Genomic DNA, 27,692 nt, shown 5'->3' with positions numbered 1-27,692 from the left:
TTTTACTGCCAAGTTTAGGGTTTTTTTTTATGTATATTCCCTTTGAATTTTAAAAGGGTTCAAATATATGATGAGCAGCATGATACGCATATGCTGTTATTTACATCCCCTGGAACTTGGAAGAATTCACAAGCTCCAGCAAAAGTCAGATGAAATGGTTAAATATTCGATCAAAATTGATTGATCTTACAACAGGCATCGTATTGTCAGATTACTGCTGTAACATAAGACTGATAAATTCTGCTTTTCTTTTTTATTTTACCCCTCTTCTCAACCAGTTGGCATTAGAGAGGGAGAAAATTCATCCTTTATAGCTACTGTTATGTATCAGCTGCCCTCCTCGACCAATAATAAAAGCCAGGCCACCAAAATATCACACCAATCAACGGGATCTTTATCGCCTTTTTAGCATAATAGAATCCTTAAAATTTGGCTTACCATGTATTGGTGCGCTTCAAATAGGCCAATACACCAACACTAGTTAGCACAACAGCACCTGCAAAAATCCCCATGCGCACTGAACCCCATCCATCATTCTCTACAGAGGGACTACTCAATCCTTGCACTGCTTTTACATCAGAATAATCTAGATGCAATCTTAAGACCTACAAAATAAATGTAGCAGTCATGAAAGTTGACAAATCCACGGACCAAAATAGATAGAGTTGGAAATTTGTCATGATCCCCGACTTTTGATGCTTTTTTTCCGGACGAATTAAACACATACAGATTGTTAAATTATTGGTTTCATTTCTGTGCCTTGTACAGCTAATTATCAAACTCCCTCATGCATTATGATCACAAATTCATTCTTCAACAAGGTGATGTAATTGCTTGTACCATCATCCTCAAAATTGACAACTCTAACTTAAAATGTATTGAAGTCAACACAAGAGGAAAAGCATAAACAAGGAGGCATCAGCATACCTTTAGTCCTAGTGATCTGGCGTGGCTAATTGCACCTACAAGATCACTATCAGTTGTCAGCAGAACTTTATCGCCTTCATCATCTTCATACTACAATAAGAACATAAAAAGTTTCATACCACCTTCATCTCCATATACTACATGAAAAACAGAACATAATTCATCAAGGTGGCACAAGATTCCTCTCAACACCTACCAAAAGTTGAGGACGATTTTGTTCATCTACTGCACCTAACCTTTGCACAACCGCAGTGACAAGCTCCAGTAAGCTCTCTGAGCCTGAGAAAGAAGAAGCGGAGTGTCAAATGCATGCTCTAGAATTAAGTTAAACTGGCGCATGAATAGAACCTCGTAAGATTTTAGAGGGAATTCCTATGCAGTAAGAGACTTAAATCTTTGGTGTAAAAGCTTGTCTAATATGCACCAAAACCAGCATAAGACATGTGCTTCAATCAGACATTTTAACCTTATTCAAGGAAATCTGTCCTGTTCAGCCAAAATTTACAGCGCTTTAATAATTGAAGTTCCAGTCTCTTCAGCTTGCACACTTCAAGGCTTAGTCAGACTCTAGTCTTTTAGTACAAAACTTCAGCAAAACAAAAACCTCAGAAATTCTCCACTTTTGGACTCTTGCAATGAACCACAAACTACATTCTCCAACCGCTAGGGAGGACATTCTCATGATAAAATGAAAAAATATTATCAAATACAGTTGCTGGAAGATATCTAAATGAGCTTCATAGCACCTCAGATGCTAAAAGTGATCATTATCTATCGCAAAACACAGTTGTTCACAACAAAAACATACATTCAGCAAAGTATTTCTAATAATGAAACGATAACAAGTAGAAACAAACAAACTATTCCCTTTGTTTCATTTTATGCATCTTAGTTTGACTAACCACAAAATTGAAGAATGTAAGAAGACTTTTGAATCATATGGTTCTAAGCTAAAAGTGTTATAACATGTCAAAGAATACTCTTTGAATCTTGTGAACTTAACATGTCATATCATCCCTGTCGAAAGCGTTTATTAGTCAAATGGCAATGTTGGTATTTAAGACCTACTCTATATAGAAAAGTGGCATATATTATTGGACAAAAGGTAAGGTCTGGTGCAAATTTAAATGGAGGGAGTATATCTTCTTGTCAAGGAAAATCAAGTAAATTCAATGATACAGAAGGTTGAATAATGTTCCTAGTGCACTATTGCAATAAAGTCTGCAGCACTCACCAAAATTAAATCTGTTGACACGACCTTTAAGGTCAACAAATTTGAAAGCAAATGTATTTCCAAGACCCAATAATGGATATCCAGATTTTCCTGCTTCTGCCCCTTCTGACATCATCAATTGAGACATAGACATCTCACTGTATTTTAAGGAATGAACAAAGCACGGTTAGCTTTTATATGCCCAGGTCATGAAAGCAACATCTAGGAAGCATAATTACCTGAGAGAATCATAATCGTCAGGTGGCTCCAGGTTAAGTGCCGAATCCCAAAACTTCTGCATCATAGTATTGGCCATTTCATTGACAGCACCTGAGCTGTTCTCCACCTTTAGAAAAACAGCAAATGTTAGACAAGCTTCTCGGGATTGCACTCCTTCCTCAAAAAACTATTATACGCTCCTTTAGATTGAAGTCCTTTGTCAATCTGGACGTTGAATTAATCGTCTTTTTTTGGGCAAAATCTTTTTAAATGTTAAAACTTACCCCACACTTTTATTAATTTATTAAAAGAACTATCTATAATGACTCCAGCAAATTCTATCTACCCTTTTTGGTCCTTTGATCTGGACATGCAAGCTCGCCAGAAGAGATTGTTCATAGAATATGGAAAGATTATATTAAAGAATAACTAGTTAGTACCGTCTTCATTATTTATTTTCCACTGATGAATCTTCGTATCAAAGGCGCATTTAAGCTTTGAAGCGAGGCTCAAAACGTGTTGAGTGTTTCGTCTCACTTTATGTGCGCTTCAGTGCCTTCATCAAGGTTCTAAGACAAACTCTTCCTTGCCAATGAGCCTCTTATGAAGAAGCGACACTAAATAATTGATATTTCACTTCATCGCAAGAAACAATTAAATTCTTTGGTCATATATTTATAATCAAATGCTAGCTTAGAAACATAGGAAGGAATACAACAAGTGTTGCCTTCTTTAAGAATACAACATGACTCTTCTACCCATTTCAAAATCGATCCCTCCATTGAGTTGATACATTCTAGTAGAAGCCTAATGCAGAAAATATAACCACGACAGGCTTAAAAAAATATAAAACTTTAAGGATCACCAACTAATGAAACGATATAATATAGAACATCTAAATGCTCAATACTATTGAATATGGTCTGCATGTCATATTAATCAAAAAACACTTGGACAGAGCTCTAAAGGGAATCTATGTAGCTCGTATCCTTCAAAATCCTAGCCGTAGTTTGTCGACCTGACATGATTTATGTATGTATGCAGTGTTGTGAAAAGCACAGAAAAGCGCGCTTAAAGCGCTTCAAGGTGAAGCGCTACTGATGCGCTTCTTTCTCCTAAGGCGATGCGGTCTAAAAAAGGTGTACGCTTCAGATAAAGAAGCGAGAAGCGACACTATGGAAATAGCAATAAAGCGCGCTTTTTATAAAAAGAACGACAATTAGGGTTTTTAAAAAAAATATAGGTTTTTTTTATAAAAAAAAAATCTAAAATAGATACAACTTAATTTTCTTTCACGACTTTACTCTTCTTTCGCTGCTTCTCTTCTTCACGACCGCGAGTGCGTCTCTCTTAACCAGCTTCATCTAATCGGTGAGTTTCTTTTCTCTTCGACCTGCTTTTCCTCTTGCTGCTCTATTTTCCCTTTGCTCCTCTTTGGATAATGCAAACAAGACTCTTCTCTTCTCTGATGTAGTTTTTTCTTCTTCTCTTCTTCTCTGCTGCGATTGGCTACTGTTTCTTTTCACAATTACTGACCTGTTTTTTTTGTTAATATTACTGCCTGCTCTATTTTTTCCAATTCTTTTGGGGGGTTTTTTCGTTTTTTTTCTGTACACTGGCTGTGATCAGTGTGTATGCTTGCTGCTCTGTTTTTTATTTTTTGACACTTCATTTTTGCTTATAGAGTTTGAGGATCTTGTTGAAGAATAGGAGTTTGAGTCTTCGTGATTTAATTATGTTTTTGATTTTTTGTTGTATATGTTATGACTTATGAGTATTATTGACTATCTATTTTCATTTAATCTGAGAGTATATTACCTCTATTCAGTTATTCAATATTATTTTATTTTTATACTAAATGTCGCTTTTTAAAAAAAAAAGTGTGCGCTTCACTTCACGCTTCTCGCTTCTGTAAAGCGAGCCCTCGTCGCTATTTTCTGCCCTCGCTTCCCAAAACGCTTCTAGGTGTGGGATTCACACTAGATTTAGTCAGTCAACCTAATTTGTTCTCTTTGAATACACTATGGCTAAAGAAGTATAGATTGACAAGGTAATTGGTCTGATTTCAGTTTATGTGATATAAGTGTCTACAAAGAATTTAATTGTACTAGCTTTATATCCTGTTTGGCCGAACTTGTAAAATCATCTTATTTTGAGAATTACTCTTTCCAAAAGTGTTTTTCAAAAAAATACTTTTGGTGAGAAGAAGTTTGCATATCCCATAAATTCAAGAAAACACTTTTGAGCAACAATTATTGTTTGATCAATCTTTTTAGAAGTGCTTCTAAGTATAATTTTTTCAACCGTGCTTTAAAGAAAATATTTTCGGGAAAAAGCTACTTCTATTAGATTCTGAAAGACAACTTCTGCCACTTCCTATAAGCACTTGTTTTCTCTTAAAAGCATGGACAAAACCTCTCTTTTTTCTCTTAAAAGCTTGGACAAACACCTCTCTTTTTTAAATAAGCACTATTTGGAAAACAATGTACTTTTGGCCTCTGAAAAATTTGGCCGAAGTCCAAACAAGCTATTAGTTAACTTAAGTAAAACGTTAATTAATCATCAAAATATTTACTTATATATGCCATAATGTACATTTATTCTCTATATCTCAACAATCGTACCTATAAACCTATATTCCCGAATTTCTTTTAAAAAAATAAAAATTTAGGTGATGATGAATGTAACTGCTAGATCCTCACCCGTGTCAGGTGCCCACACGCATATTAGAGCAACAGTGTGCCAAACCATACATGAGAAACAGGTCATTACGATGATCAAATTCACTTCATATAAGACAAATTACAAAATAGGAATTCATCTGTGATCACACATAAGAAATGATTAGATGTTTACCATAGATATAGCTGCATGAGTTATCTGCAATACATCTATGCAGGCGACAACACATCCATCTGCAACAATATAGGTTAAACTTAACAGCAAAAATCACTTTTCACAATTAATATCAGAGCTACAAAAATAAACAAAATGTCAAGAAGCAAATACTCACCTCTATCTATAATAGGAAGGTGTAGAAACTTCCCATCATGCATTATATGCAGAGCTTCAAGTATCGTTGTCTCTAGTGTTGCGCATTCAGGGTTTGAGGTCATTACCTGAAAACATGACTAAGTCTCAGTAGAACTATTCTTCCTTGGATAAGAGAGATACGACAAAGGAAAACCAAAACAGAATTTTTTGTGTACAATCCTGCATATTCTTGAGTCCTATCAGTTCCAAGCTATAGACTAAAAGAATCCTTTCCTCTCCCAAGCTATTCAAGTTAAGAAGATATGATGGCATGCATTCTCTATAAGAAAAGTGTGTTCCAAGTGTGAAGTGGGACAAAAGGAATATCACAATTGTTCTTCTAATAAAAACTTTTGACCAGAACAGCACCACAAGACCGGAACAAACCGATACCGGATGGCAACGGAAACGAGTTGACCGGTTCGTTGACCGGTACTGGGATGAATCGTACCGAAATTACCGAGACGGATACTCGGTTCCGTCCCGTACCACTATATACCAAGATGGAATCGGAACGGACTTGAATGGAACAGGATGAGATAAACGGGATGACACATCTAGTTATTTCAAAAACTAATTTTTTTGAATTACGAAAATATAAATAATTTTTATTTTTCTAAGTTCAAATTAATATTTTTTAAATTTATAATATAATTTTTTAGTCAAGTTATTTTATGGATATTTTTTATAAAAATTTTACTTATTAAATTTGCAAGTTAAGTCTAATTAAGTTTTCAAGATTTAAATCTATTGAAGTTTATAAGTTATTACATATTATTTATTAATATGTTATAATTTATAAGTAATATTTATACCTTGTAATTAAAATAAATTAAATTTGTAATTTAAAAATAAAATAAAAATAAGGATAAAAAAATTACACAAATTAAAATATATCAATTTAATTTATTTAAATTTGTAGTATAAATTACAATTTCAATTTACAACTACTAGTAGAATGCATAGTTTACACAACCACATTCTAGGAAGGGTTCTGTTTCAACTAAGTCTCGAATGTAATACTAATAGGGGAAGTTGGGTTACTTGGGTGGTACTTATTTAATATAAAATATAAATTATAATTTATAAATATATCATATATAATATAAATTAATTAATAAATATTATTTAATCGGAATCGGACCATAACCAAAATAAATCGGTACCAGTACACCGGTACCAAACTTCGGTTTCGTTCCGTTCCGTGTCCCGATTCAGGATGTCCCATTTCGTCTCGTAGGCAACCGAATCGGGACGAACCGAAACAAATCGGAAGGTACTGGACCGGTACCGGTACATCCCGTTCCGTTGCCCAACCTTAATGCTGGGAGAATCCTACATCTCTCCTCCTCTTTTCCTGCATTTCCATCAATGTTCCAGCATTTTAGAACTTCTGTGATTCTCCCTGGTTTTGTCCACTTGATCTTCCTTTTGTGAATGAACGTTTGCCATAATTGATCTGTCCATTTGCAGTGTAAAAAGAGATGGTTGACTCTCTCCACCTGTTCTTTGCATAAATAACATCTAGAGCAAAGGTTGTGTTTCCTCTTGTTCAAGTTTACATGTGTCAAGACTTCCTCTTTTGCCAAAAGCCATGTGAAATAATACACCTTATATGGGATTTTTGTTCTCCAGATCATCCTCCAAGGCCATCCTACTTGTTGCTCTTCAATGGGTCTCAATTCTCGATATGCAAATTTTACAGTGAACTCTCCCCTTCCCATATCTATCTATCTTGCTCTTCTGTTAGATTAGTAGCCCTAACCATTGTCATGAAATCTGGCTATGGATGCTATTTCCCAGTCATTTAAGTTTCTTCTCAGATGTAAATTCCACCCTTGTCCTGTCCATAAGTCTGCCACTAATGTTTCATGTGCTCGACTTAGACTATGTAGCTCAAGGAATGCTTGTTTGGGTATCTCCTGTCCGCACCAAATGTCATTCCAGAAGGCCACTTTCTCTCCATTACCAACCTTACATTTTGTTCTATCTTTGACCAGTAGCCATAAATTCCTGATTGATCTCCACACACTACAATCATAAGGGCTGGTCACCCCTTCTATCATCCACATGTCCTCCATGCCATATTTTGCCGTTATTACTTCCTTCTATAGAGATTTTTGGTGATGCACTAGCAACTCCTCCCATTTGACCAAATAATACTTCTTATCTTCACTGTCTTTCCATAGAAAGTTCCTCCTAATTGCATCTAACCTGTTGGTTACTTTGGTTGGTATAGGGAATATAGACATCATGTATGATGGCAAGGCATCTCTGTTGACTAGAATTAGTCTACCACCAGAGGATAGATATTGACACTTCCAATTCACGAGCTTCATTTCACACTTTTCAATTACACCACTCCATATTCTACTTCATTTGCTCTTAGCCCCCAAAGGCATTCCCAAGTAGGTTGTTGGTAGTTCACCTACTTTTCCTCCAAGCTTGTAATCTAAGTCCTCAATATTTGGTACTGTGTTCACATGATAAATGAAACTCTTGTTCCAGTTCATGTGCAAACCTGACACAACCTCAAAAATATTTCAAATGACTCTCAAAATTAGCATGTGCTTCATTACAGCTCCACGGAATACTAAAGTGTCATCTGCATATTGTAGGTGAGTGATCTCTAGATTGTTTCTCGAATTCTCCCCTACTTCGAAACCTCTAATCCAACTATTTACTCTTGCAGTCTGGAATAGGTTGCTCAACCCTTTCATAGCCAATATAAAAAGAAAAGGAGATAGGGGGTCCCCTTGTCTCAAAACCCTGGTTGATGGGAAAAACCCACATGGGTTTCTATTGATCAGGATAGAGAATATCACTGAGCTTATGCAATGTCTGATCCACTTTAACCATCTTTGACCAAAACCCATCCTCTACATCATCTTCATCAAAAAGTTCCAATTCATGTGATCATATGCCTTCTGGATATCCAGCTTGTATAGGATTCCAGGTTGTTTGTCCTTTTTCTTGGAATCAACACATTCATTGGCTATCAACACAGCATCCATGATCTGCCTGCTCTTGATAAAAGGCAATTTGTTGCTTGTTCACAAAGCTTATGCATCACCTTCTTTAGTCTTTCAGCCAAAAGTTTTTGCAATTATCTTGTAAACTCCCCCATAAACTTATTGGTCTGAAGTCATTAAGTTCTTCTGCCCCTATCTTCTTAGGTATCAAAGTCACAAAAGTAGCATCTATACTCTTCTCAAATACTCCTTTCACATAGAAGAAGTTTTGTACTGCTACAACCAATTCTATTTTGATGATATCCCAACACAGTCTAAAAAAAACGATTGAACAGCCATCCAGTCCAGAGGCTTTATCCCCCGCACATGCTTTGATGCATTCTAAAATTTCCTGAGCTTTAAAAGGGGCATCAGTTGGTTGTTGTCATTTTCAGCAATCATAGGACAGTGCCTCATTTCCAATTTTGGCCTTCAATCCTCAGTTTCAGAGTATAGATTCTCATAGTACTCAGTGATCTCTCTTTGAATTTCAGCAGGTTCAGTAACTCTTCCCTGACTTTGATTTTATCAATAGTATTGACTATTCTGTGTGAATTTGCTACCTTGTGGAAGAATTGGTGTTCTTGCCCCCATGTCTGAGCCAAACTGCCCTAGATCTCCGTCTTCATGTTGTTTCTTCATTTTTGACTATTTCTTCCAAATCAGTAGTAAGAGCTAATCTGAGCTAATGTGGAAGCTATCTCCCCTTCCTCCAAAATTCTTTGATCCTGTATCATTTCAATTGCTGCCAATTGATTGAGTACAAGTTGTTTTCGTTGTTTCAAATTCCCCTGACTGGTCTTGCTCCATTCTTTCAACTTTTCTTTCAATGCCCTCAGCTTTGCTACCAGTACAAAATCTAGTTTTCCTTGGAAATTAAAAGACCCCCTCTATACCTTTAATCTGTCATTGAAACCTTCTGTAGTCATCCACCAATTTTCAAACTTGAAATATAATTTGGTTGACCCCCATTCTCCACATTGTAGCATCAATGGGAAATGATCAGAGACAATTCTCTAGAGAGTAGACTGCTTGATATTCCTGAATTTTGTATCCCAATCTTCAGAGATCATGAACCTGTCTAGTCTTTGCTGCTGAGGAATGTCTTTCACCTTTTTTCCATGTGAACTCTCCCCCTGCTAAGTCCAAGTCCATTAATTCTATGTCTTCAATGAACTCTGAAAGATCTGTCATTGACCTGCTGATTCTACTGCCGTTGATCTTCTCAGAGGGATATCTCACTGTATTGAAATCTCCGCATAAGACCCAAGGACCTATAAATAGACCTCTAGGTGCCCCCACTTCCCACCAAGTTTCTTCCCTTTCAACTTTGTCATTTGGGGCATAAACTCCTGTTAGGTGCCATTTAAAATCCTGGTTTTTGCCAGAGAAACAACATGAAAGTGAGTATGCTCCACCACTACTTACTTCCCCTTTCCATATTCTTTATCCCACACAATTAGTATGCCTCCCCTAGTCCCACTAACTTATAGTTGGACATAATCTGCAAATCTACTACCCCAAATTTCTTTAACTATGTTTGCAGTCCCCCAATCCCCCCCCCCCCAGTTTTCTCTTGAAAACACACATCTGCTTTCCAGATTCTTAACATATTCCTGATCATACACCTTTTCTTCCCACAATGCAGTCCCCTCACGTTCCAGGAAACAATGTTTAAATTCATTGATTCATGATGGACAAATACCCCCCATTACTTCTAGTGCCATTACTGTGAAACTTAGAATCTAGTTGCAGGTTCTTTAGTTCCAATTGCCCTTTCTTCTTGCATGTTGGTCGTTCACTATGCTTCCCCTTACTTTCTCGCTTATTACTGTCAATTTTCATCAATAATTCCTTCCCCCTCTCCTCACTCCTTCGAAATTAACCCAAATTCTGAGCTCAATTTGATTATATTTTATTGTATCCATTCTAAGGTGCTCAGTGTGTTATACTCTTCCTCTGGGAATCGGATGCCCAGTGGGATAACATCCTCTGGTCCTCCAATTGTATTCTCCTCTGCCAGTGCTTGTACCATTATCCCTGTACTTTTCTCTCCCAATTCTTCTTTATTTTTTACAATCATGTCCACCATGTCTCGCAACTTCCAATTCCCCTTCGTCCCTATTCCATGGTGTTATCTGATTTTGAGCTTTATTGTCCTTCCTTTGATTCGTTGCTATCTCAACGTTAAAAATGTCTTCTGAATAGATTTGTAAGGCTTTGGCTCTAGCCTTTTCTCCAGCAATTGGGTCCAAAAGAATTGTGCCCAAATTTGGGCCCAGTTTCCTTTGACCTAGTTTTTGTCAGCTATAAACATTATATTCTCCCCTTTTAAATCTACCTACTTGCATGAGAGACCCCTCACTGGAAGACTTGACATGCCCATCCACTTTTTAGCTGTTATTATCTCTTTTGTTATATGCAAAAGTAGATCTTGGTTATTGACTACTGAGTATTTTTCCTTCTCCTCTCTCCTCTTCTTGAGAATTTCATTGTGACTGGAGCTTCACACCACACCAGAATGGTGTAAGTGAAATCATCGCAAATTATTTCTACTTCTCTAGGAATCCATTCGCCGTCACCTTGTACTTTTATTCTAGCCTAGTGAAGATGATTTTGAGAGAGGTCTCCTCCTCCGTCTCGATATAGCCTCAACATAGGTTACCAATCTCTTTGAAAACCTTCTTCAACCATAGATTCATAGGTAAACCTAGCAGTCTGATCCATACCCAATCTCTCGTTACCTCTTCCAGCCAACACCCAGTTGTTGGTTTCCACCATTCAAGTTCCAACTTCATCTTCTTCTAGGTCTATTGGCCTGTTAAGACATGCTCTGATGCTAGTCTTGACGCTAGTTCAAACATAAAATGGTCGTCGTTCATGACATACACTTCGACTTCTATCGCCAACTTCCAAGAGTTACCGACACATCTACTTACATCATTCAAGTTAGGGTTTTCATTTGTTTGGTATTGGAATTTCCCTACTAAGCATCTATACAAGAGGTCCTTTTATGATTGCGATTTGCCTCCTGTGATCCTTAGTCTGTTTGTTGTGATTTGTATATCTGCCTTCTCCGTTGCCTCCGTCACCCATCTATCACGAAAAAGAGCTTCTTTGTAGGACTTGTGGAATTGTTTGTTTTCCTTTACTGTTAACCCCTGTGTTTCTTTTGGTTCATAAATAAACCCAACAATCTTGTGAGCTATATTTCCCCAACCTTCTTTGAATGTAGATTCTGGAGTAACTATGACAGATTTTTTTTGACCTTGTAATTCTATAAAACTGATGTATCTTCCGCTACTATTGTATTTGAGAGTGCAATCGAACTCTGCAAAGTGGTCCTTCATGTTCCACCTCTTAATTGTCCTCCCTTGCACTTTGGATGGTTCAATAAATACTGCAACCAATCATTTCAAGACTTTAATGCTAATTTCCACTCCTCATCCAACGTTGGTTGCTTTCCACCCATACGAACCAACTCCCAACATTGTCTTTACATCTCGTAATGTCTTAGGACTTGAAACCTGCGTTGTATGTAAAAGATGTTATCTTCCCCTATTGGATGTGTTCTGGCGAGCTTGCCGGATCCACCCATCTGAAACCTAAAGGTAAAACACTTTAAACTAAAAATTGACAGGCCTCGATATCTGTGTCGGAGAGCATATATAATGCATTGACGTTAATGCATGTTCCCCATATTCAGTACATCCAAAGTACTGATGCATATTGTACCTACATTTTTTTTTATAATATAGGATCTAACGCTCCTCCGGTAGAGAGCTCATGCTCCGAGGGCAAGTCGTCGTCATTTTGTTGCTTTTAATGTCTTATCAATTTTTCAAACTTTCTACAAGGTTTAGGGTTTGTTCCTAACCACAACAATTGTCGTAAAAGGCTTTGTCAGACATAGTTGGTTTTCGCATTATGTTAAGTCATGTACTCTTTTGATATTTCCTTACGAGTGGAAAGAGTTTTGAGACTTATATCTCACCTTATGTTAAAATCTCTTTATTTGATATTCATAGCGTCATGCTTATGGCAAGTGGCTTGTTTACAAGGTCTCATTTGTCATGTCACATCTAGGGTGTACTTTGTATAGTGACAGTGAGACTAGTGTTTCTCAACCTTTTTTTTATTTACTTTTTCTTTTCTCAATGAAATGACTCATTCTTTCTTTTCTTCTAGTATGCAAGTCCTCTTAAATAGCCACGTCTTATCTTTATAAGCTTCTCTTTTCTACTTTCCTAGTATAATTACTAAAGTAATCAAAGCTACAATTTAATATTGTACATTAATTATATTTCGGGTTGATTAATTGTAAATGAAAAATTATTTTTTGTGATTGAAGCTATCGTTTAGTGGTTTCCGTTTGAAACTTTATTCTAATAATATCATCATTATTATACACTAGATAATAAGACAAGTAATTTTTATTGCAGTTGATTATTACAAGTCCTTTAATCTATTTACAGTCAGTAGTATCTAACTTCCGGTAAGAATTATGTGCTTCACTTCTCACTTATGAAGGTTTTGTATGTTTTTGCACTTTGTGCTGTCAAAAACAGTAGAGTACAGAAAATATTTGGAACTCAATGGAATTAAGATAGCTAGAGATGAGGAGAAAACAAAACCTTTTCCACCAGTGTCAGCTCAGGGGATAGATTTTGTGCTACAACACGCATAAGAATATCTTTTGAGCTGCATCACAATACCAGCAGACATCTATTAGCTATCCACTACGTAATTGCCAAGCAGTTGGCATGAGAAGATAATAACATTAGTAGATATACATAGAATTAGAGCTTGTTAAGAAAAGTAAATACGTTAATATCCCTTGAATTTTGTTTCCAACAGTAATTAAAGCTGAGTTGACCCGTAATTCTCGCATCTTCTTAGCAGCAACATACACAGGATCTGAGGGGCATACTATTGCTACCCTGATGACACATAGCAAGATCAAAATCAGGCACTAAAAGTCAATCTGAACACGTTCTCAAATTTAAGAGGTGGAGGGAAGTTGAACTATACTTGGTATTTTCAGAAACAATGGCTGACAAAGAGGGCTTGAATATCAGCTCCCGCAGGGTTTCTATAAATGCAGATGGAGCTGAAACAGAGTGCAGAAACCATAAGGCGGCAGATTACCATACTTCAGACATATAAGTGTAGTAGGAGCTTAAAGTAATCAGGAGCAATCTGCTGTAAGCAACAAATTGAGATGAATGCAAAATGACAAGCATCAAGATAGAGAGTTTATATTGCTTGTATATGTTCGCTAAGCAAACTTGGGTCCATGCCTACCTAATCATCAACTTTGTTTCAAAGTAGAACATTCAACTCAACATATCCATTCACTGGTAATGGCCTTTCTAAGGCCAAAAAGTCCATGAAAAGCATATCAAAAGCATTGATCTAGCATTTGGTTGCAGACCTGCTGTTAAAAGATGTATAAATCATAACTCTCTAACAAATAGCACTTCGAATACAATGGCAATTCTAGCCTACTTACTTTTAAAAAAATTAAGATCATTTTTGTAAAAGTTAATATACACAGTATGTTCCTAAATTACGCTCTCTTAAGTGGGCCTAGGGGTTGAATTGATCTCAACCAAGCTGTCAAAGTGTCTTTGATGTTCAGTTCTACGTAGTGCTACTCCATTAAAGTATATATATAACAATTGATTGGTTAAGAAAAATATAAGTATTAGTAGTTTAATTTAATACATTCAAGTTTGATTGAATTACATATTATTAGTTTAAATTAGAACTTAAATTTAAATAGCATTAACACATAATATTGAACACAACATAGAACTTTACTTACAGGCAAAAATCTAAAATTACAAAAAAATTAAAATTAAATTCAAGAAATTTGTACAATATTACATTTCTTTTATGTTTGAGTGCTTAAATTTAACATGTTAACTACATTTTTATTTTAAACATGTAACTTTGTATATTACTACAACCAGTACTGTACATAGTACTGAGCCATATTTACAATAAGATCATCAAATCCAGCTATCTGAACCTAAATTGAGTTCAGTACATCAATTCTTTGGCACCTTTGCATTTAAGGAAGAATCCCATAGTGAAAGTATCAGGGCCAGGGGCTTTATCGATTGCACACATCTTCAAACAGTCTAGAACTTCACTTTCCTCAAAATTTCTTCTTAAATGCATTTTCTCCTCACCATTAAGTGTGGGGCAATTGTTGTTCCTGAATGCTGAATGCAGGCCCAACTGTTTGTTTCAGTGTACAACTTCTTGCAAAACTTTACAATTTCCCCTTCTATTCTTGAAGGATCCTGAGAAGGGGTTCTATTACAAGTTGATCGATGTTATTGTATCTTTTGTGAGCATTGGCCATTTTGTGGAAGAACTTGGTGTTCCTATCCCCTTCTTTGAGCCATAGTGATCTGGATTTTTGCCTCCATGAGATTTCCTAATTTTTTATAGTAACTCCTCATATTCTAGTAAAGTTGAATTCTTGCTTGAAATCTCCCATTCTGATAATCCTAATCCTCTGCCCTTTATAATCTGATCAAACTCAGTTTTTTGAGAACTCTCTTTTTTGATCCTAGATTCCCTTGTTCACTAATGCTCAATCCTTAAGTTTGGTTTTTAGAGCCTTAAGTTTTAAAACAAGAATAAAGTCACGTCTCCCGGAGAAGTTGAAAGAATGCCACCAGCTATTGATTCTATCAGTGAACCCTTCTATGCCATCTATGCCAAGCCACCAATTTTCAAATTTAAAGTGCTTCTTCTTTTTGTTCCATACATCCCCTTGTAATGCTACAGGACTATGGTCTGATATGAGTCTCTGTAGAACACTTTGCCTTATGTTATTGAAGTTGTCATCCCATTTTTCTGATATCAAAATTCCATCAATTCTAGAGGTTGCCTCGAGATTGTCCCCTTTGAACCACATGTAATTGTTGTCTTCTAGCTGTAGGTTTACCAAATTTAGGTCTTCAATAACATCTGAAGATTCCTTCATGACTCTGGTTCTTCTCTCACAATTTCTTCTCTCCGAGATAAACCTTACTACATTAAAATCACCACATACAGCCCAAGGTCCTTTTATTATACCCCTTATAGCCCCCAATTCCTCCCAAACAGACCTCCTTTTTATATAAAAATTAGGGCCATACACCCCTGTGATATGGCAAGAGTAGTTGTACAATTGAGACTCAAATTTACAAGTCAAAGTGTACAATCCAGTTTCCACAATGTTGCCTTTCAAGGCCCTATTGTCCCATAACATTAAAATTCCCCCTCTAGCTCCACTAGCCTCCAAACTTGCATATTTGATCCACTACCTCCCCATATTTGTCCAACTTTTTCTTCCACATTCCCCTCTAATTTGGTTTCTTGCCGACAAATGATATCTAAATTTCACTCCTCCATCACACTTTTAACCAATCTTCTTTAGTCCTTGTCATTCAGTCCCCTTACATGCCATGTAACTAACTTGAATTTCATCAATGACATAGTCATATTTCTCCCCTTACTCCTATTCTAACTATTTCTTAACGACTTAACATCAAAATTCACTAGGCTTTTCAATTCTTGGGAGCCTCGAAGTCTTGTTTACATGCACACTATTTCTGGTTCCATTCTCCTTGCTTGTCTCGCGCTATCCACTTGTAATAGCCTCTTCTTCATGACCCCAGAATCTTCCCCAACTTGATTAAGTTTTGTTGTACCCATACTGATGTCTCCCTTTCTTTATTACTGACCACTTCTTGTTGTTGAGTCTGTAGTGGTTCTGCCTCTTCTATCTCTCACTCTCCCACTTCAGTGATCGATATTTGGTCTCCTATTTTGGAAGTTCTGATGTCCTCCACTTCTGTATCTATCATGTTTGTAAGAATAAAAATAAGTATTTCCTACTTAAAATAGGAATAGGAATAGGAATAAAAATTAGAATAGGATTCCTAATTGGAAAAGAATTCTAATGTAGTGTCTATAAACAGGGTATCAATATAACAATTTAGACAAAAAATTCAATAATATTTTTTCCTATATATTTCTTATATGGTATCAGAGCATTGGTGAGAACTTCAAGTCACTAGTGTCAAATTTCGGTGAGGACGGTGGGACTGATTTGTGTCATCTTTCATTCTGAAGTTGTTGTGCAAAAGACAACACCGTCACGAGGCTCGGGAAGCCCAAGTGACCAAACCCCAACTAGACCCACCAAAAAATACCCATCCACGCGCCCCCACGCGCCAATCGGAGGTGGAAATTTTCCGACGAGATTTGTTCACGTGCCGGCGCGTGAGTGCTGCTCCTTTCACTTTTTTGAGTTTTTTTTCTTCTGTTGGGGTCGTCTAGTGTTTCTGATCAAAACCCATATAGTTTTTTCCAGATTCGATCACCAAAATCAGGGTTCCAGTGATTTTAAGGGCATTTTACGGCAATATCCTGGCAAAATTAGAATTTTCATGCCAATGTGGGCAGATTTCGGCAGCTTCCAAATTTTCAGACCAGTGTAATAGCTTCCGACAGTTTCCCACGTACATACCAGTCTATGGAGAATAGATTGGGGAGAGTACGTTTTGAAAAATCTCGATCCAAGTGTAGTCATTGTCATAAACCTGGACGCACTCGTGACATATGTTATATTTTGCATGGTCCCTCACCTAGTTATGATCCTATGGTTATAAAGGAATATACTGAGCTCCTTTGAAATCGCGCAAATACACAACATTTTGTAAAACCTCGATCCAAGTGTAGTCATTGTCATAAACTTGGACACACTCGAGAAATATGTTATATTTTACATGGTCCACCACCCAATTATGATCATGTTGTTCTAAAGGAATATAGAGAGTTCCTTCGGTATCGTCCAAATAAACAAACATTTCCACAAGTAGTTTCGGTTGCATAGCATGATGTTTCTGTTGCGAGTAATTCGTTTACTTGTGTGTCGCAGTCTAGCAACCTTGGATCATGGAACATAGACTCAGGGGCTTCTGATCATAACTCGGGTAATAAATCACTTTTTTTTATATTGTTTATTCACAATCTCTCCCAGCTATTACTTAAGCCAATGGGATTCAAGCAAAACCAAAAGGGGTTGGAAAAGCCAAACCCGTATCGTTTGTCACCCTAGACTTTGTTCTTTATGTCCCTGGTTTCCCTTTTAATCTAGCATCGACTAGTCGTTTGACGAAAGCCCTACATTGTAGCATAACTTTTTTTATGATTATTTTCTCATGCAGGACCGTAGTACGGGACAAACGATTAGAAAAAGACATGAACCACAAGGCCTTTACTATCTTACCTCTTCTAATTCCTTAACAGCATGCTCTGTTATAGATTCCCTAGATCTAATTCACAAACATTTGGAACATCCAAGTCTATTCAAACTGCAAAAGAATAGGTATGATCCTATGTACTCCAACAACAGTAGTGAATAATGCCCATACTTGTGTTGTAACTTCACAATGCAAGAATAGGTGTTTGTTGGTTTCTGATACCTCCTTGCATATCAAGCATCTAGAGGCTATATTGATCCCCCACTTTCGTAGTGCCTCATGTGTCAAGCATGCTTTCCTAGCAAGGATAGGAGTTCGGCTACCCATGCCACTTCCTTGTCATTTAAGAACTTTCTAAAGATCAAGTTCACACCTTGTGGTGACCACTTCTTGTATGTTGAAGTTAGGATTCAGGCTAATTAAAAACAAGCTATGAAAGAAAGATTGATAATTCCCATGACCACTCCAATTCTCTTTCGAGAACAGAAACTTGTCTCCCCTTCCAATTTTTACTCTTAGGCTTGAGAGAATCAGGAATGACAACCAGAGATTCCCGATTGACTTCCAAACCCCCACACCACAGGTGTGGGACACCTCATTTGTGTACAACTGGCGGTTCTGACCATAGTTATGCAAAATTACCTACTTCCATAAGGAATGCTCCTATTGGGCAAATTTCCAAAGGCATTTTTTGAGCAAATTCACCAAATTAAACTTTTCTCAATCTTGTTTCCTTGCCTCAAGATGTTCCTCGACAGATTGTCCAATATTTTCACCACCTTGTCAAGGATGGGAAATAAGGACATCACATAGGTTGGCGATGAGTCTAGGACTACATTTATCAATACAACTCTACCACCCAAAAAGAGGTACTGTGATTTCTAGAGAGCTAGTTTCTTTTATGTTTTCTCTATTATTCCATCACATATATTCATTGCTTAGTGTTTGGCACCCAGTGTCATTCCCAAATAGAGTGTGGTTATCTCCCCAACCTTCACTTCAAATATCTGAATTTGTTGTACATCTTTAACTGGGAAAATGTTATTTTTCCTCTAGTTAATATTCAAACCAAAGGAAGCTTCAAAGACTACTATGATTAGCCTTAGGTAGCAAATTTGTTCTTGTTTAGCTTCACTATTAAACTACTATGCCAGTAGCATATAGTGGATGAGTCACCTCCAAAGTTTCATTGTTTCTGTTCTTAATGGTGAAACCCCTTATCCAGTTATTTGTTGCAGCCTTCCTCATCAGATTGTCCAACCCCTCCATAGCTATAATGAATAGAAAAGGGAGTGGGTATCCTCTTGTCTAAGGCGCTGGAAAAAAAACCTGCAGATTTTCATTTATCAAAATGGAGAACCTGGTAGTTTTAATACACAATGCTATCCACTTAAGCCACCTGTTCCCCAATCTCAGTTTCCTAATTGTATTCAACATGAAATTTCAGTTAATGTGATCAAAAGCCTTTTCTATTACTAGCACTCTAGCTTGCACATAATTCCTAGAACTTCTTTAATCCTAGTGTCAATGCACTCACTAGCAATAGAATCAGCATCCATTATTTGCATCCCTTTAATGAAAGCCATCTTATTGTTGTTTATAACCCTGTTGATTACTTTCTTTAGTCTCTCCTCCAACACCATTGCTATGACTTAATAGACACCAAAGAGCCAGTTGATGAGTCTGAAGTCTCTTAGATCATTTGCCCCTACACTCTTAGGGATCAAAGCTATAAAAGTGGCATTGAAGCTCTTCTCAAACTTCTGGTGTGAGTGGAATCTAGGAAGTGTCTACATCAGTTTCCCCTTTGATGTTTCCCAAAGGGATTGGAAGAAAGCCATAATCAAGCCATCTGGGCCAATAGCTTTATCAGCAACACACATCTTAAAACCTGCAAGTACCTCTTCTTCCTTAAAAACTCCTTCCAAACTCTCTTTTTACTTTGTTGAGATTCTTTGTACTTCATGTATGTTCAAAGGTCTCTAGATTTCTGTTTCTTTGTAAAGATTTGGGCAGAAATCCACAATAGATCCTCTGATGGCCACAGGGTCATTTGATTGTTCCCCATTGATCATCATGGAGACAATTGTGTTGAGCCTTCTACGTGAAGTAGTCATTCTGTGAAAAAACTAAGTGTTCTTATCCCCACTATTGATCCACTGAACTCTATCTCTAAGAGATCTCTTCATTTCTAGCCACTTCATCATATTCCATAGCGAGACGAGCCTTTATTAGCTGCTCATCATCAATTAAGGGTCTTCTCTCCCCGATGGTTTCCAAGTCCCCTATTTGATCTAAAATATAATTTTTCCTTGTCCTCTGGTTCCTTGTGCTCCTTGCATTCTATGAGTTTTGCCTTTAACAAAATTAAATTTTTTTGCGAGAATGTAGCCAAAAGTGCAAAAAGAAAGAAACACCACCATTCTTAGACTTTTTCTTCATAACCTTCTACATTCAGCCACCACCTTTAAAATTTGAAGTACAATTTTCTGAATGTTTCACCCATACAAGTCAAAAGGATGGGATTGTGATTAGATCCACGTCTAGGAAGAGAACTTTGACCAATCTTAGTGAACATTTCATCCAAAGGGAAGGAGTACAACAACCTACCTATTTTGGAGGCATTGAGGTGAGTCCCCCCCCCCAAGTGAAAGACCCCGAGAATCTATGAGTTCTAACTCGTTGATGCAGTTGGAGAAGTCCAAAGGGAATCCTTGTGTTAAAATCTCCTCAAACAACCCACGATTCCCCCCACACACATACTCCTCATTGCTCCTAACTTTTCCCATAAATCCTTTCTTTCATTCAAGCAGCAGGATGCATAAACAGCTGTGAAAAACCAATCGAGATCCTGATTTACTCTGCCTAATTTATAGGTAATCATTTGGCTACCACTCTCTAATACTTCCCTCCTTCAAGCCCATTTATCCCACATGATCACCATTCCTCCCTTAGTCCCTATTGCTTTCCGTCCATATTCCCCCATCCATCTATTTCCTTCCAGTTGTTGTATATAACTTCCCACTGTCCCATTTAGCTTTATCTCCACCATGACTGTGATATATGCTCCCACCGATTGAATTTTGTTCCTAACTAGTTCTCTTATCTCCTTCGTGTTTAACCCCCCAACATTCCAGGCTAGAATTTTCAACTTCATCACAACTGAGCAGTTTGTTTACTCTCTACTTTTTTATTTACTCCTTGGATACGTATCCTAGAATTTAACATCAAAGACAATTTTTTCATCTGCTTAAAAATCAATTGCTTATCCAAATTTTATGTTGATATCATAGTTGGAGAAGTCACCTTCTCTCTCCTTTGATCAATCTTTAACAAAAGTGAAGTAGCCTCATTTAAGTTCGAGAATATTGCTTTGGACCCACAGATTTATTTTTTTTCCTTTGCGTCTTTGTTGAAAGGCATCTACATTTATAGGAGTTGGGCCACCCAATGAATTTCTTTTTCAAATTGCCTATGTCATCCGTCTCTCCTTCACTTCACTGCATTCCTCACTTTTTTTATTCAAATTTCTCTTTTCTGCATATAGTTGGGTTTTGGCTCCCAAAAGATCTATTCTTTATGGAACTATTATTTTTTCAATTTCAATATCAGGCTTTGGTTAACATAAGGTAGATAGTTGTCTTGAACTTATATGGTGATGGGCCATAAGTTAATTTCATTCATAAAAGGTTCAATATTCTTTTGAATAGAGGATCGATCCATAAGCTTTGGCCCAAGAGTGCTTAGCTGATCAAAATTCTTGGTAGGCTTTTTCATTAAACCCTTATGCCCTTTCTCATTTGAATGAGAGGAAGGCCCACTTTCTTTTAAATGAAGAAAAGGCCCCCAACATAGCTAGGGCAAAAATGGTCCACTAGCCCTACTCCTTTTGAATAATTGCATACAGCCACATGCCCTTTATCTATGTCCATTATGTAAAAACCAAGATCCTTTCCATTATCCAGCAAATCTTCTCTTTCCCCTTACTCTATGTTTTCCCTTTCTCCACAGTTGATTGACACAAGATGTCATCACTTTCTTCATGAAAAATTTTATCCTCTATGGTTCAACAACCCAAATTTTTTCAAATTTTGTCGGCACCTCTACCGATACCGATAACTTGAATCTCCACTCCAATCTTTAGCTTTAACCGATGTCGGAATATTTTCTAGCGGAACCTTTACTTTAATTTGAGCCCATCTCAAATGATTTTTGAGCTCCGTCTCCAACCATCAACCCCATTTTTCCCGATCTGCTTTATAACCCTTAACATAGTTGAAGTGGTAGACCAAGAACCTAATTCAACACCAGTTGAAATTCGTAGAATTGAGTATGCTCCAACTATGGGCGACCACCAATCTAGCTTTGAGTTTTCTACCCTGTTTTCTCCAAGATCCTTCTATGAAGTGTTTTATGTCCTTCACACTTTGGAATGCAAATAAGAATTGACTATTTTTTTATTTGGCTAAAGATAATGATAATCTAATCAAGGCGAGGAAACGAAGAATGCACTGTTAGAAATGAATAATAATTGCATTTAAAGAAGAAACAAACAAAATTTCAAAAAAGTATTTTATGCAGTTGACCAAAAAAAAAAGAACACCCAATTGAAATAAACAGTCTTTGCTTGAAAAAATGCACATTCTTTTTCCTTTGTGTAGAAAATTCCAATTTGAACTTCATTATTTCGGCTAAAACAAATAAAGTTCCAACTAAATTTTGTAAATATGGATCCAGAAAGAGAAAAAAATGTATATAGTTGAAATAAATTATCACTACATCTGTAAGAATAAAAAGCACATTCGAATAAAATGTGCAATGTATATTTAGAAAAAATATAGAGAAATAAAATTGATTATGTGACAATTAATAGTTGAAAACACCCACTTGAAAGCTGACTTTTTCAATTTTTCTTTGCTCCCACGCACCTAAATGAGAGTACATTCACTCTCTTTGCCACATCAGCATGTCAAGACTATCAAATTACCAAATTAAGAGAGAGGTCAATGCAAAGTTCAAGTGTGAACCAAATAAAAACTCGACAAGTCTATGGGGCTCTCGATCTATTCTGACTAAAATTAATGAAAGATGTACATGATTATTAATTTATTATAATAAAATAACAATCATTGAATTGACATTTTGCTAGCTTAATTAAGATTAATGGATGAATTTTTACATCACCAAATGTGCCAAGCCAGCTTTAACCGAGGCAAGCTAAATTGTTGAGCTAAATATAGTGAGCCAATCCCCGAGCTAGCTCAGTTCGTTGCCCAGGCCTACTCTAAAGCATCCCTTGCTATCTACTACATAGCAACTCTCCTGCAATAAATATTAAATCTGAACAACAGAAACAAATTTGTTTGACATGCACCCAAATCTTGCTTTCATGTAGAAGCTAGAATTTTCAGCTAAGCTCTTCAATAGAAATCGTAATTACCCAACCATGACAAGTAACTAGTTAGCAGTGGAACTTATGGGTCTGGTAAGAGCTGACATACCACAGGGGAGTACTGAAAAGTTTCACTATAGATAGAGAAAATAAATAGAGGTCTCAATAGATAACACATAATATTAATTTTGGTACATGATCGCAGCAACTAACTCTTTCACGAAGCAGTATTATAAAATGGAGCACAACTAACCCGAGAAGTTGTTCCCCCACTGTCGTTCAACTCCTTCAACAGCTGCAGCAATTGCACTTCCCTGTTCTGCAGCCTTCTCCATCCTTGATATAGCATCAAAAAGGCATTTTGTGATATCCAGCAATGCTATAACTTCACCATTTTCCACAACAGGAAGGTGGCGGAATTTACCTGTTGATATGAGCAAAACAAGACAACACAAAAATCATAATAAAGAAATAAGACTCTTATCAGATTACTTCAAGGTAGAAATTTGTAAATACACACTGAATGTAGGATATAAAAGTTCTATTAGAAAAAAGAAACACTAGTATTAATAATCTAGCAAGTTTAACACCAGATCAACGTGTATCTCAAGTACAAGACAAGCACATTAACAAGCAGCTTCCAACTTCATAAACTAAAGCAATATGCCATGTCTTCTGCCAGTTTCAATTGCTACTTTTTCATGCTAGTTACAGGAATGGAAAAGGAAAAACTAATCTTGCTATATTAATTGTAAAGTAATTCCTTGATGAAACTAGGTCTAGGTCTATGAACATTTGTTATGATCTCCGCTCTTTTTTAATGGGGGGGAGAGAAAATCTGAATATAATATGTCAAAAAAGACACCTTGCACCATCTTCTGAAGGGCTTCAATAGCCGATGAATCTGCAGCCACAAAAATGGGGTTCCTGGTCATGACCTTCGAAATAATTGTTTGCTCAGGCCTCAACTCCTCAGCTATAACCCTAGTTGCAATATCCTACACAAAAATCCGAAAGTAAAAAATCAACAAGGCAATAAAACGAGAAAGAACTAATTCTCAATGCTTCTATAGATGTCTTTAGTTTTACTTTTGTAAATGTACCTTCCATATTTCATTTAATAGTCTAACAACTCTCTAGTCTACTCATAGATAAGGGAGGAATAACCTTGCCATGAAGTTGGGGGTTCTTGTCACCAAGGGAAAAGCTGGAAAAAGACACAATTGGGCTTCTGTGGATTTGGGGAGAAGTGTTGGGTTTTACCATATCTAGAAGAAAATACTAAAAGAAAATGAAAAAATACAGCCTCCTGATCCACTTATCTATTTGATTGGTCTCACTGACCACTATCAAGTTCATTGAATGTTAATTATACAGAACTCTATAATTATTTTTTTTGATTAAGGTGTCGCTCAATAATTGATAGAATGGATATTTTTGTTCTTCTTGAACAAACTAAGTTCTACAGAGATGCATAAACCCTGGAGTTTAAAAAAAAGTTTACAAAAAGCAGTACAACAAACATGTGAATGCATTCATCAAAGCAATCACATAAAATGAAAAAAGAAAAAGGGAGCATTTTCAGAAGACCTTGTCAGTTACTATGCCAGAGAGTAAGGCGTTTGCATCAGTCAGTAGAACGGCATCAATTCGTCTGGCTGCCATCCGCCGACATGCCTCGGACACAGTGGTGCCCTCCGGAATTGTCAGTGCCTTGGATAACCTTAGCTTTTTCACTGTTCTCTCCCCAGCAACGGACCTAAAAGAAGACATGTGAGCATCGAAATGCACAAAACGTGCCCACTACCATGCATAAACATTATCACAAAAGTAAGGTAAAATATACGGTTCCCCTACAAGCAAGTGTTTTTTTGTCAAACTTAGTGAATCTTTTTGTGAAGGTAAAGGTAATACTATTAGAACAGTAGCCAGAAGGTAGTAGAAAAAGATGATAAATTGCGGTTTCCCTAAGATTTCCCGAAATTGTGTCTGAACATTTAATAAAGAATTTAGAAAAGAAGTACTTCATGTTCCACATCTCATGAAAAGCAAATAGAGGTTGACTTCCATATAATAGAACATAAAAAAGATTGGATTGATATCTTATTGATATCTTACGAGTGAGGTGGAGAAGAAGGCTTGCTCTGGCTCTGGCTAGTAGGAGGATTTGTGTCAGATTGATTGACAGATTTCTTCAAAGTTGAAATGTTTCGTTTCTGTACCAAACTATTGCGCCTGGGCGCTGGAGGCACTTGACTACTCATAGTTTTTTCCAGAATTTTCAGAGAATATGTCTAAGGCATCAACACATCGAGAGAGAATTCAATGGGGTTTAGGAGGTGGCTGGGAAGATGCCGTGCGCTAACCCAAACCCTCTCCTCTGCAAATCTTTTTCTTTGCCCCTGCTCTCTCTCCCACCTCTTCATTTTCTCGTCATTTAATTAATGCTAAACTTCTCTTTTCTTACCCTACGTGGATGGTTTTGTTGCACTCAAAATTTTACATCTCATAACTGTTATTATATGTTATTGAATCCTTCACTTTTATTTATCGTGTTTTTTTAAAAAATTAATTTGATATTATCATAGTTAAATTAAATCATTTTCTTATTTTCACAAAGAATGATCTCGTTTGACTTCACACGGAGTTTAGAAGTATGAAGAAAATTTTTGAATTTCGTGATCCTAAATTAAAGTTAGGTCAAATGTACAAAATTGTCCTTTGATCTTGTGATCTTAAATATGTCACGTGGAAAACTGAAATTAAAATATTATCAAAACAGGAAGAAATCATTCTTTTTGAAACAGACTAAAGAGGAAAGAACACCATTCTTTTTTAAACGAAAGGAGTATATATTAATTCGATATCTTCAACAAAAAAAAAATAGATATTCAAAAAACTGTACAAGTATTATAAATTGCAATTTCTTGCTTGTCAATATGATGAAAAATACATCGTTAAATATTTTTCAAATTTCTTATAGTTTGAATCTAAGAGAAGAAACCACCACAACTAAAAATGGAAGAACGAAGTACATGTTTTAACCTTGTTGTTTTGTGATGGTCAGACATTAATGCTATTTTTTCAGTAATTGATCATATCTACATTATTCTTTCGCAATTATTTGTTTATAACTTTCCTTGAATTGCCTATGTGTTTTTTTAATCGATATGCTAGTTGTAACTGTCTTTCATAACTGTCATTTTGTTCATGAAAGTCTCACTTTCAATCAATACATACGTGATGTTGGGACCTTAGGTTTGTCACAAATTCTTTTCAAAATCTCCATTTTCGGAAGTTGTCATACATGTGTTCGAGCGCATAGTTTTTCTACCATGGGACCATGTACCTTCTTGAATAAGAATATTTTTAGTCCGTATCTATCCAATTCTTAGAAACTTGAGATCATGTTATATCCACCTTATAATTAGGTCAACATGATCAAACATAGGTGGTTTGATCCTTTGTATCAATCCACATTATTAGACGTCATCTTATTGTCCTAGGGGTCCGACACCCACTAGACCAATGCATAATTATGTGTAAGTGTTATCATTGATAAATTAAAATTTCTTTTTGTTGTTTTATTTGTGGATTAACAATGGCATCACCAAAATTTGTCAATACTCGAATGGTGGTGGAAGTGTCACATAAGCTTAAGAAATGGTGGGAGAACATTAAATGAGATCATGCTAAGGAGGTTCGTCAACTATTGAGTTTCTTAACATTGCTCATTTATGTTACCCCTGATCGATATCTGATCAAAGCTTTGATAAAGTGTCGGGATCCTATAAGAATGGTATTTTGATTTTACGATTTTCATGAGTTATTGTATCACTCCGAAAAGTTAAGAACTAATCTAGAGCCTAAAATGAGTGTCCAAGGTTTAGATACTGTTTTATGACCTAAAATAATGTTTAGAAGTCATCCGAGAAGTTTTAGAGCCAACACGTCAAAGGGCGTTCATGAAGTCCGGAAACTAGCCTAGTTGAACTAGTTCGAAGGGTCAAATGAAGTCTACAACTTGTAAAGAGACTTTGGTTAGTTAGAGTGTAGTATAAAGAGTCTAAACGTCCAATAACGAAGCCCCAAGAACCACCTGAAGGGTCATAGAGGAGGACCGCAACATGGGTAGGCAGGCCGCCAAAGCAGCTTGCGAAAGTCAGAATTAGTGGGATGCTGCGTGACACAGCCCACACGAACCTCACTATCCCAAAAATTATTTTTTGGAAATAAAATATGTGTTGGCTCCGGGATGTGGAGCCACTTCCCATATTCGGTAAAATCGTATTTTTTATATTTAGACTTCACAAAATGACCAATTTAACTGAGGGGTATTTTGGGTAATTTAGGGGGTGATTATATATAGACTAAGGGTCATTTTAAGTCAATTATCACTCACCCAAACCCAAATTCCCAAAACAAAATCCAAAAGCTCTCACCTCTCTCTACTTTCTCTCTTCCCAAATCCTCCATTGAAGAATGAACAAAGCTTGAGGAAGAAGGTCAATTTCTCTAGGATTTCACTTCAATTTCGTGGATTAATCTTCATTAAGGTATGGTTCTTCACTCTTGGGATTCCTTTCCCCAAAAGGTCCTTTCAAAGTTGATTTCTAAATTACCCAATT

The 27,692-nt window shown here is 36.5% G+C and overlaps 1 protein-coding gene across 1 annotated transcript; it reads right to left on the bottom strand.

Moving 5' to 3' along the window:
• On the bottom strand, positions 1-25,557 carry LOC101247795 (CBS domain-containing protein CBSCBSPB3). The gene is made up of 14 exons (XM_004252159.5): positions 25,183-25,557; positions 24,655-24,823; positions 23,930-24,062; positions 23,318-23,488; positions 13,435-13,513; positions 13,230-13,343; positions 13,038-13,104; positions 5,373-5,478; positions 5,216-5,274; positions 2,380-2,486; positions 2,162-2,298; positions 1,124-1,206; positions 928-1,017; positions 1-605 (listed from the first exon to the last, which is right to left on the bottom strand). Exons 1-14 carry the CDS (start codon positions 25,326-25,328, stop codon positions 435-437), a joined length of 1,632 nt encoding a protein of 543 aa, XP_004252207.1. The 5' UTR covers positions 25,329-25,557; the 3' UTR covers positions 1-434.
• Positions 25,558-27,692: the final 2,135 nt, after the last annotated feature.

Source organism: Solanum lycopersicum, chromosome 12 (genome assembly GCF_036512215.1).
Source record: "Solanum lycopersicum chromosome 12, SLM_r2.1".
Taxonomy (NCBI): Eukaryota; Viridiplantae; Streptophyta; class Magnoliopsida; order Solanales; family Solanaceae; genus Solanum; species Solanum lycopersicum.
Note: the sequence above shows the minus strand (reverse complement) of the source record. Positions and strands in the feature narration are given on the sequence as shown.

Excerpts from the sequence above, each read along its gene's own strand:
- LOC101247795 (XM_004252159.5), bottom strand. The coding sequence starts at position 25,328 with ATGAGTAGTCAAGTGCCTCCAGCGCCCAGGCGCAATAGTTTGGTACAG. Across the intron at positions 1,018-1,123 it reads AAAATCGTCCTCAACTTTTG|TATGAAGATGATGAAGGCGA; the intron begins GTAGGTGTTGAG and ends TTCTTATTGTAG. Across the intron at positions 606-927 it reads CCAGATCACTAGGACTAAAG|GTCTTAAGATTGCATCTAGA; the intron begins GTATGCTGATGC and ends TTTATTTTGTAG.